The sequence below is a fragment of the Thunnus maccoyii genome, chromosome 11 (assembly GCF_910596095.1).
Source record: "Thunnus maccoyii chromosome 11, fThuMac1.1, whole genome shotgun sequence".
Taxonomy (NCBI): domain Eukaryota; kingdom Metazoa; phylum Chordata; class Actinopteri; order Scombriformes; family Scombridae; genus Thunnus; species Thunnus maccoyii.
This window is the reverse complement of record NC_056543.1, coordinates 13,969,829-13,981,552: the sequence shown is the minus strand read 5'-3', so window position 1 is coordinate 13,981,552 and position 11,724 is coordinate 13,969,829. Positions and strand designations below refer to the sequence as shown.

Genomic DNA, 11,724 nt, shown 5'->3' with positions numbered 1-11,724 from the left:
TTCAGGTGTTTTTATAGACATATAGGAAATAATCAGCAGATGAATCAATAATGAAAATAATCATTAGTTGCAGCTCTAAATATCACACATCCAGATTTTGGGTGAAGGCTTCCCAATGTGGTGACAAGATTGACAAAGTCCAGCTTCAATGAAAGAAAACAAAGCTTTCAAAAAAATGATCAAGCTTGGATTTTTTATTGTAATCAGCTTGTGTTGTACGCAAGACATGCTCCATGAGACCATGAGCATACGGTATACAGATCAAAACGTGCTTTGCCTTGACAAACATGTAACAATTTCAATGCAGAACTGTCAACAAAACTAAGACTGACTTTCAACACAGCTCATATCCAGTCTGTACAGTTACCAGTAAGGCTACAGAAATGTATCTGGCACTACATTGTGAGCATGAAAGCAGTAGTTACATCCTAATATCCGATTTTTAATTGCTGGTTTGACTTGAATTCCAACAGCTTGTTTCCTAAACAATGATTAAACCTTAAACCTCAAATCCATCACTGGTATAGAACATATGAACCAAGCCTGCTTCCTAAATCAGGTCCAATATGTATTTATACCATCATCAGAGGTTTATTCCAACTTTCAACATTAAGTATTTACACAATTCAATGCACTCGAAAACTCATTTTCTTTTCAGACAAAATAAATCTTTAAAACATTCAGAAATCCAAAACAAAACTAAAAGAAAAACGGCCTTTGTTAACTGAAACTAGGTGATCATCAAAAAATGCTGCTGCGTGGTTATACTGACAAGAACAACAGCCAATACTGAAGCAGTATTACAAGAAATACTTTAGGCGGCTACTGCAAGACTACGAAGCCAGTTGGTCTGCTTGTCAGTCTAAACATAGAGGTAAGTGTCTTCAAGTCTGTGGAAACTTCACATTTATAATGAAACAGCAGCCATTCATGTTAGTTCAGTAGTCCACTTAAAGGTCTATGGCAGCCGTGAAGAGTAGTTCAGGAGCTTGTAGGCTTGTTCTAAAAATGACTTAAAATTCATGTTGTTGGCATGTCAGTAGAGGATGCTATGCTTTATTTTTTTTTAAAGTCAGGCTACAGGTGTTGTGAACAAACTCGTGACTCATCAAATGTAACAAACACAATGTGTTTTCTGTACTTGTTAATTTTTAGAGATCAGTTATTCATGCACAATAACAAAACTGGAGGAAATAAAAAGGTAATTAACATGTTTTTTTGATTTAAAAAAAAAAAAGGAGCATTACACTGATGTGACCGTCTACAGACTGTGAGCTGATATTAGCCTGAAATGAAAACATGGCCAGTGTTCTCAACTTTAGTGAAGAGTTTTAGTGCACCAGAGTCCAAATGCTGATTCAATGTCTTTGACTTAAGCGTTTATTGTAAAGATGTTCCTGGATATCCCTGGAGCTGATTCTGGGAAACTGCTGAATCTGTCGAACTGTTGATGCAAGGCCAGAACTGGAGAATATCTCGATTGGTTAACTGTTAATACTGAGGAGTTTAACGTCGTCTGGAGTGACTCCTGTCTCTACTGTTGCTGTGTCTCCTGTATCTTCGACTGTAACGGCTGTGACTCCTCCTGTCTCTGCTTTTGTTGCTGCTCCTGGAGCTGCCTCTGCTGTATCTTCGGTGACTACGCCTGCGGCTCCTTCCCCTGCTGTAACTCCTCCCGCTGCTGCTCCTGCTCCTGTCCCGGCTGGAGCTGGTGCTCCTGCTGTAGTGGCTGTGGCTGCGCCTCCTGCTGCCGTGGTGACTGGAGCTCCTCCTGTGATGGCTGGAGCTCCTCCTGTGACGGCTGGAGCTCCTTCTCCTCCTGCTGCTGCTGTAGCTTTGGGAGCGCCTCCTCCTGCCCCGGCTCTGGGAGCTCCTCTCTCTTTGGGAGCGGTCCCGGTCTCTCGCTCCCTCCAGGTTGTGTCTGCTCCTCGCAACGTCTTCCCTCCTCCGCTCCCTTTCCTTCTTCCTATCTGTTGCTCTGTTTTTCCCTGAAACTTGGGAGTGAACACTAGATTTGGACACCTGCCTCTCTTTGCCCTCGACCGCCTTCACTCCGTTCAGTCGGCCCAGAGCTCCCATCATCGCATCATCGCCGCCAGGATCTGAGGCCTCCTCTCTCGTCACAGGCCCGGCCTGGTCCTGCGTGTCAGAGGGTTTGGTGGTTTTCCCGCTGGTTTTCTTCAACATGTTGCAGAGCAGTCTCTCCCTGAGCTCCTTCTCTCGGCGCTGGAGCTCCAGTGCTCGCTCCTTCTCCACCTCCACCCTCCGCAGCTCCTCCTCCTGCTTGCGTCGACAGGCCTCCAGCTGCTGAAGCCGGGCCAGCTCCTCCTTCTGTCGCGCCTGCTCCTGCCTTTCCTTTTCCTCGCGTTCGGCTCTCTCTTTCTCCTGCTGCTGCTGCTTCAGGGCCTGTGGAGGAAGAGGAGACGGTGTAGGTAAAGATAAAAGAAACAAGATGAGGAAAAAAAGAAACAATATCCTGTGGGTGACGGTTTGTCACAATTCATTTTACAAGCTGAAGATTAAAGCTTCCTAATATTTCTGCACCAGCATCAAATCCAAAAAAAATCAGGTTAGTCAGGGCGAGACACTGTGATACGAGACTCCAGGCCACTATGAAACAATATCACAGTGTATTCAGATTTATTTTCCTTTGCAAAACCACACAAGCTCTTTATTAAGCAGTATCAAATTTATGAAAAATTCTACTATTGTTAAACAGGCACAGACGACTAGCTGGGTTCTCTAAAGGTACCAAAATCCACCTATTTTGTTATGCTAAATGCTAAATTTACACTCCTTACTGTGATACATTTTGTTAAAACTATGCTCAGGTGAAGTTCAGTCTAAAAGTCCTAAATCAGAAGTGTATTGCTGTGTACCAGATGGATGTATGTACACCCATTCAGAGGTGTTTTGTGTATCTTTGTGTACCTTGGCTCTGGCCAGTAGCTCAGCGATGAGCCGTATAGATTCCAGGTTACGTTGAGCGAGCAGCAGTCGCCTCTCCTCCATGGCAATCTTCATCTGCAGCTTCTTCTGCTCTTCCTCCTGCTGTCGCCTCACCCTCTTCAGGTTCCTTCTCTCCTCTCTCTCCCGCAGTTTCTGCTCTCGCTTCCGCAGCCTCTCCTCCTTCCTCCTCTCCTTCTCCTCCTCTTCCTGCTCCTTCTGTTTCCTGGAAAAAAAAAGTAAAAGTTTGGCATCTGTGAGAATCTGATTTATTAGCAATTTTAGGCTCAAACAGTGCTGGGTAGCGATGCATGGTTACTTTTCTTAGTACTAAGCAGAGTGAAAAATTAATAGTTCAAGTCTGGCAATAATGATATATTCATCTGCCAAAACAAAAATGTAACTTCCATCATACCGATGACGCTCGATTAATGTTCTTGATACTAAGCTGTTGTCTCTCACAGGAAGGTAGTTAACAGTAGATTAGATGTGGATGAGAAAAAGTTATCATTCTCTCAATGAAGTATTGTCTCTGTTTAAAAAAAGAAGCACTGAATGGAGACGACTGAAACCTGTCATCAAAGCATAAATTGAAAACGTTGTGCGACTCTGTAATTTCTGCTGAGCGACACTTATCAACCTACCATTAATCAGCCTTGAGGCAAGTAAACTATCTGGGCAGGTGAAGCACTTGTCTCTGTATGGAAAACCTTATTAAAAGTCTATAGTACATTGTGTTTCTACTGTGCACTCTCTTGTTGCTAAGACAGTACCAATGACAGAACTAAAGACATAAAACATCAGTACAAAAAAATGTTTCACCGCATGGTGACGGTTGCCACTACCTTCACATTGTATCAGGATGACATTAAGTGTAAAAGCAGCAACTACGTGTTCTTGTGTTCAAACTGGGAAGCGAAACATTATAATGCTGTGCTAAACCCAAAAATACAGCATGTAGTTGTGTCTCTATTCTTACATTTTAGGGTTAGGATTCATAATTTTATCTAAATTATTACTTTGGATGATTTTATTTGACAGTTGAAATCACAAAAACATGTGATTAATGTTTACATATATTGTTTACTACATTTGACAATGGGTAATTTCTTGTTGACTTAAACTGTATTTTCTAATATTTGCTACCTGTTTCTACTTTGTCTTTCTCATAAAATATGAATGCACTACTATAAGACAACGAGCTGAGGTTACGTTAATCTTCTGGAGTCGTCTTCTTAAGTTCCAGGTATAAATACACAGCATTCATACATATGTATGCTTATAATGTTTTCGCACTATTTGCGTTATATTCAGGTGACTAAATAACTGCCTGTATGAGAGTGTACATGTTATCATGTATCGGGAAGAAGTGAGAGCTTCCATTGTGAAGACACAGGAAGTGGTGTCGTTGTACATGGAGAGTGTTTTGAACATGGCCGTCGCCAATAAAGCAGTCATTGTGTAACTTCAAAAAAGGTCGTCTTCTTGTCGAGTGACGCTTCTGTCGTACCTCTCCTCCTCCTTCCGCCGCTCCTCCTCTTCCTTCTCCCGTCGCTTCTGCTCCTCTCTCTGCCTCTCCAGTTCCTGCAACTTCAGCCTCTCCAAGCTCCTCTTCTTCAGAGCCGACTCGCTCAGGTGCTTGCTGGTGTCAAAGGTCACCTGGAGAAAACGCAAAAACACAAAAGCTCAGATGCAGCGCTACTTACGAAAACATATTTCGAGAAGAATCTCTTCCGAAACCTCTCCCAATGTTTGAGCATCTATCATGACACTCCGATGCAGAGGAAACAGACTCAACAGTCTCGTCATGGTGGAGAGTAAAATCATCATCATTTATGACTGACTTGCTTCACTCTACCAGCTGCATATCAAACTTATATATATAGTAATAAAATCAATAAAGAAAATAAAATCAACAGCTAGATGTTTTATAGTCCACAGTTATAGAGTGATAATTTGATAGTGTAATTATTAGTGTGTATTATAACACAATGTCTTGGTTAAAACAGACACAGTACAACACTGATCAGGCTGGGTTATGAGGACTATTATTTACTAAATACTTCACATGCAGGCTTATGTGTTCAGCCAAGAGTTGGTAGAGATTATAAAGAATCCTTATCTTTCTGCAACTTTGTAATTAAACCGCAGAAACAACCTACAATAATTTCTTTTGTTCCTCATCTCTTTTATCCAGATCCTCCCTACCTTCTTCTATCCTCATTTAGATTTCACAGTGAGGCTTTATTCTGTGGATTAAGAGACGTGGCCCCCCCCCCCCTCGTCTCATGGTCTGAAATGATGACGATGCAGCTTTAATTCTCATTCCACTAAAAGGTCTTAAAGCTGTTATGTGACTCTGAACAACACAATTCATCAATCACTGCTGAAACCTGCTCATCCACAATTTCACTACTGCAGCGGCAACTCGCTCGTGGCCTCAGACATAAAACACGTCTGATATTCTAGATCAAAAATAGCAATGTGTTAAAAAAAACATCCATGAGTTTGACGGTTTGTCAGATGCCGAAACACAATGAGTCCTTTGTTTCTCCGCCTTGACAATCGGAATTTAAAAAGTAGAGAATCAACGTTGAGTTACAAAGTAATCTCCCAGGAGATGAGTTTAAAAATATTTGGTATTTGTTTGGAGGAGTTAGTGCATTGCAACTTTTTCACCTTGCGTTTTTCTTCTGGAACCCTCGTTATTGGCAGTATGTCAGTGGCCTGATTGAAATTAATGAGGGGTTTCTGTTTTTTCATGAAGTGCTAATAAAGTGTTGGTGTGAACACGACCATATCCCCAGCCGTGACTGCAGTTCTCAATATGTTACACTGTGATTAGATCACACAGCATTCACACAGGAACCTTAGGGGAAGAAAAGTTCAGGTCGCATTTATAAGTGATAAACTGTTTGGCCGGGGTGAAGCCAACATTTAAACAAAGTTTTCCAGTAACATGAGTACAAACATGGCTCTGCTCTGTTCTTCTGCTGTAAGGTATTTCCACTACCCCAGCATGCCAGACTGTGACAGTGGATTTATTATAACACAGGTTCACTATTAGCCTGACTGAAAAAAAAAACATCTCTGTGTACAGTTTAATGATGAGTTAAACTCAAGTCTCATTGACCAGTTTCTCTATTGAGGAAAGAAGTTCAAATTTGAAGCACTTAGAAGATGGGATGTCAACTCAACTACCTATGAGAGGGAAATAAATCACCTCTTAATGTGTTCATGACATAACCATTAACATGTGTAGGTAGTGCTTCACAGTACCTTGATGTTGCAGGCCACTGCCTTTCCATCGTCTCCTTTCAGCATCAGCTTCATGCTGCGTAGAGTGTCCATGGCCTTGGTGAAGCCGCAGTACTCCTGATACTGGACGTAAGCCACGAAGTTCAGATGACCCCCAAAACTAAATGTGTTGAAGTTCTTGTCTAGCATCTCCTCCCTGTATGGGTCCAGCATGGGGATGTCAACGTTTCGCACCTACAATCAAAAGATTTCACATTTATGAAATCAAAGAAAAAGTTATTTTTGGCTTAATTCCCTTATATTTTCTGAATATGAAAGACTTATGACTTTAGTGATTATGTGCAATATTTAATTATGGTCTACTCAGTCAAATACGCTTATTACAGGAGGGAATAATGCTGGAAAAAAACATTTAGTAATTATAAAATTTGTACAGATATAATGTCATATCAGTCAGCTATGTTATGTTTGCAGCGAAAGCCACATTACAAGAGTTGTTTCTAGTTGAACATTACCGTTTCTTAAAATAAAGAGACTAACAAATGACATATGTGAAATCTGTATTCAAGTTAGTTTAAACATAGAAAATGAGAAACAGACAGATGTCGAACCTTGCCAAACATCTGGAAGACAGAGATGAGGACCTCTTCAGAGGGGCGGTCTGGGTACTGGCTGTCTTTCTGGCTGAACCAGCGGCAAGGGAGCCCTTCCAGGTGAATGGTATCGGGCCTTTCTCCCGGCACAGTCTCATTCATGTCCTTGGCGTCTCGGAAGAAGGAGTCCCAGTCATGTCGTGTAGGGAAGTCCACCTTGTTCTCTACTGCACGGACCTGAGGAAAGACACACAGTTGTTAGGTACACCTAATGAAAATTAATGCACTCCAAAGGCCCTGACAATGGAATAAACTGCAATAAATCCTTCATTCTTGAAGGTTATCATTTCTTATTGACATATTTCTATGATGGACAGACACTGCATTTTAATTAGTCTTGTACATTGTGTTAAATCACACTACACATTTTCATCATCTTTCCTGCACAGCCAAGATCTGCAACTTTTGTGCAAACAATACAAACAAAAAGACAAAAGAGACAAAAAGAAAGAAAGACAATGCTGCATTGTTCAAAATCTACTATGAATGGAAAGTAAGAAAAAAAAAAAGAAAAATACAGAGCCACAGATGGCTGGAAGATGTAGACAATGTGGTCTGTCCTGCAGCTAAGTTCAGTTTTATATCACAGCAGTCTCAAACAAGACTGCAGTTTTAGCCATAACACGTACTAGTGATAACTCCAATAACATTAATACAAGCTCACTATAGTTTAAAATTGATCCTTTGTCAGCAGCTACGAGGGAAATTGGACCATGGAACTGCTCACACTGCAAGACAGCAGACAGAAATTTTTGGACATGCCAAAAGTCCAACCGATTGTCTGAGAGCCAGGTCATTGATCATGTCATGACGCCAATTAAATGACAACCAATCTGGCAGAAATTCAGCTGGATTCTACAATTAGTCAGGGCGACCAATAACGATGTCTGTCTGGCTATAGAGGCATGTTGACTCAACTTAATGGTCATGATGGAGGCTGTAAATCTAAGAGATATTTCTAACATTAAGAGTGAATAAAATATTAACACCTTTGTATAACACAATGCAAACTGACCACAGAGAAATCAACTATACGGTAGGCGCTGAAAACAGCAAATAACCACCACAAGATCTGTGCTCCACTGTAAAGACATCCTTACCTTCAGTACATCAGTAAATCCACTTAGTTTGATGCTCTTCCCATCCAGACGACTCAGCAGGCTCTTGACCACCGTCTTGTTTTCCACCTCGCCCTCAAAACGGATGAAGTCCATGGTGCTTTTAGAGATCCGCAGGACTGAAAACTGCTCGGGAGCTACCATGGCCTTTACCCTCTCCATTACTTCCCAGTTGGAGATGCTCTTACCTGGCAGCTTCAGTTGGGGCAGCGCCACACTGACGGTCATTTTGGCAATGGGCTTGAGGTACAGGTTGTACTCAGCGGAGAGGCACACTGCCTCTGTGGTATCATGGACAATGGTGGTCATGTTGTAGACAGGTTGGGAAGCTGTTGGAAGTTTGGAGACAAGACTGTTAATACATGTTAAGCTATCATCTCGAAATTAACATGAATTTGTAAAATTCATATAAAATAGGCTATAACTGCACTGCCAACTTATAGGCTACGGTTGGTTTCCTTCATGATAAGAAATGTTACGAGAGGTGAATGTGTCTTGCTGAGGACAATTTAACTTATGTAAATGGTTAGTGTAGATAATAAACACAGATACGTATATATTGATTAAAGTAAAATTGAACGGCTGTGTCATTTGTCATTTTGCATTTTTAATAAGAGGTCAGTCAGGTTTTGATAAAAGCTATCCAACAAAATTTGACCCCCCCCCCAGTCTCTCCCCTTTTGCCACTAGTTACAAATGACTTTATACATAAGTAGTAGAGGTCCAGATATGCCAACTAAGTGCATCTGGTGTGTCACATCTTGCATTTTTAATATAAGAAGGTCAGATTTTGTTAGATGTAAAAACTGGCCCAACATAATTTGACTCCCCTCAGTCTCTCTCCTGTTGCCACTAGTGACAAATGGGTCCACAAAGAGATTTTGGTTTGCGTCACACCTTGAATTGTTTAATATAGCCTAAGAGGGGACTTGAATCCCCTTTAATTTAATGAAACTTGCGAAACGAAATTAAGTGAAACGAAATCCCTCATAAAACCGTCTCCCTGCCGATTTCCTATTCTATCATTATTCATTTATCCTGCAGTAAACCGAAGACAATAAGTCTGTTACCAGTAAACATATTTAAACCGAAGCGGAGATCGCGAGCTTGTGGATTGAAGTGTGTGCGCGTTCACGCGAATAGGAATCAATTCTGCGGGGTAGTCGGGAAATTCTATTACACCGTCACTACGCGCAACGGCTCTGGTGCAACCACAACACGTTCGACTAAAAGTCGCCAGCTCACACGGTCACTCGTTAAACCGAAACACCGGGTGTATCAGTTACATTCAACGCTGTTCATGTTGGCTCTATTACCTAACGACTAATTTCAAGTAACGCTAAAGGAGCACCGTAGTTTAACTTAAACCATGGCGACTAAACGCTACCAAAGTATAGTTTCTAGCTAACGCGTAAATGATCTTATGAATAACCATTAAACAGTACAGCTGCTGGTAAACTTCAGCTAGCGTTAAACAATCAAAGGGAAACACGATGTAATGAAGAGGGCTGTTACGCTAAATGTAATTCACAAGCGGCATGGCTAACGTTTGACCATGTTTTTATTCCAGAAAACTTGACTTTTAACATTAACCTTGGTTACATTAAAACTAGACAGGTTCATAACAACAACAGCTAACACTTATGTTGTCTCTAGTTAGCTTACGTTAGGCTAGTTAGCTTCAAGTGTTACTGCATACTTTTAGCTTTTCGACACCGTCCGTCCACATAAAGTTATTCTAACGTCAGTTATCACGATGTATTAAGCTGCCACCTACCCAACATCAGTTAGCCTCCTGGTAAAAAAAAAATCAACAAACTTATACTGATGATATTATGTAGAGCCAAACACTGCAGGGAAACAATCCAACTGCATGCCACTTCCGCATGCAGTCAACTTTGCCCTTAAAAAGAACCAACGTGCAGCATAATGTAGTGGCATTATTTCAGAACAGCGACACCGTGTGGAATAATGTATATGTATAAACTCACAGAGCACTTTATTAGGAACAGCTGTCCGATCTAATGCAATTAGTGTGATTCAAGAGATTCAAGAGCTTTATTGTTACATGCACAGCAACAGAGCAGATGGCAACATTGGAGGCAGTGAAATTTGGCTTCACTGAGCTCGAATTCCAGTTAGACTATATAATAAAAATATTTTTTTTAAAAAAGGAGAGAGAGAAGAGGAAGAAGAGAGACAAATTCAAAAACATAAAAATATACATTATATTGCACATTGGTGCACAGGTGTGGTATTGCACATAAGTGGTAAATAGATATTGCACATAAGTGATGGGTGATAAATGCATCTGATAAAAATATTAATATTGTCTAGTAGGGAAGAAAGTGTACATGTTTGGAGAGGAAGAGCGAGAGAGAGAGAGAGGAAGCGAGAAAGAGACTGTCTGTGTGTGTGTGTCCCAGAGTTCAGCAGTCTGATGGCTTGAGGATAGAAGCTCTCTCTGAGCCTGCTGGATCTGGCTCTGATGCTTCTATACCGCTTGCTTGATGGTATCAGTGGAAGGGGTCTGTAGCTGGAGTGGTTGGGGTCTTCAATGATTTTTCCAGCTTTCCTCATGCTCTTCTGGAGATAGAGGTCCTGCATAGCAGTTCAGACCTAGTGATGCACTGAGCACCTTTGAAGACTCTCTGCTGGGCTTTGCAGTCCTGCTTGGAGCTGCCCTCATACCTGGCCGTGATGCAGCCAGAGAGGACACTCTCAATAGTGCATCTGTAAAAAGTGTAGAGTGCATTTTATTGAAAAGTTTTCCTAATATCTTGTCCCCATCATGTATGTTAATGGAGTGGACAAAACATTAGGAGCACTTTTCAATATAATGCACTTCAGCACACCACCACCACCCACTACGACCTCAATAATAAACATAAAGTAGAATTACCACCTTTCTGACAATGTCATCAAAAACTGAAGATATATAAGCTTCATAAATGTAGAATTTATGGCAGAACTTATATTAGATTGCATTAGATTGTTCCCAATAAAGTGCTCTGTGAGTGTATATACAGTATTATCATTATTATTAGTAGCAGTAGTAATAGTAGCAGTAGTGATAGTGGTGAAGATGATGTTTTCCATGCTCTGTTTGATATCATCTGAATAAACTGTACTCTTTAGGACAGTAACTAACAATTATTTTTATTATTGAACAATCTGCAGATAATTTTCTTGATTAAATGATAAAATACAGGCAAAAACAGCTCTTTTTCTTTTCCAGAAGTGACACCTTCAAATCGCTTGACTTGTCACACCAACTGTCCAAAACCCAAAGATATTCAATTGACATTGATAAGTGTTAAGGAACACATCTTCACATTTGAGAAGCTGGAACTATCAGATTTCTGGCATTTTTGCTTGAAAAATTACTGAAATGATTGTCAAAATAATTATTTTCTGTTATAATAGGAGATCGGCAGCCTTCATATGTGGGGAAACTTCCTTGGGGAATCATCCCATCCCCACTTTGCACTGACTGGTATCCATAGCACTCTATTTATATATAATATTGACTTTAAAAGATGCACTTTGGTTATTGCACTTATTATTGTTAATATATACTCTGTCAATGTGCACTTTATACTTTTTCCTTTTTAGTTTTTTCTAACTTTTGTGTCATTTTATCATGTGCTATCCTGTGATGTGTGTGCTTGAACTTCTTTGAATTGAACTCAATCAACCAACTAATCAATTATCCAACTAATGATTTCAGACATGACCCTTACAACCAC

The 11,724-nt window shown here is 40.6% G+C and overlaps 1 protein-coding gene across 1 annotated transcript; it reads right to left on the bottom strand.

The window, feature by feature from the left end:
• Window positions 1-179: 179 nt before the first annotated feature.
• On the bottom strand, window positions 180-9,898 carry akap17a (A kinase (PRKA) anchor protein 17A). The gene is made up of 7 exons (XM_042427095.1): window positions 9,753-9,898; window positions 7,958-8,304; window positions 6,816-7,034; window positions 6,226-6,438; window positions 4,457-4,605; window positions 2,932-3,172; window positions 180-2,406 (listed from the first exon to the last, which is right to left on the bottom strand). The coding sequence occupies exons 1-7, from the start codon at window positions 9,757-9,759 to the stop codon at window positions 1,507-1,509; spliced, it is 2,076 nt and encodes a 691-aa protein (XP_042283029.1). The 5' UTR covers window positions 9,760-9,898; the 3' UTR covers window positions 180-1,506.
• Between the last annotated feature and the right edge of the window lie 1,826 nt (window positions 9,899-11,724).

What these genes read in the sequence shown, in the direction of transcription:
- akap17a (XM_042427095.1), bottom strand. An exon ending in TCTTCCAGATGTTTGGCAAG is followed by an intron (nt 6,439 to 6,815) that starts GTTCGACATCTG and finishes TTTTGATTGTAG; the next exon opens with GTGCGAAACGTTGACATCCC. An exon ending in CAGTGGCCTGCAACATCAAG is followed by an intron (nt 4,606 to 6,225) that starts GTACTGTGAAGC and finishes CGTTTTCTCCAG; the next exon opens with GTGACCTTTGACACCAGCAA.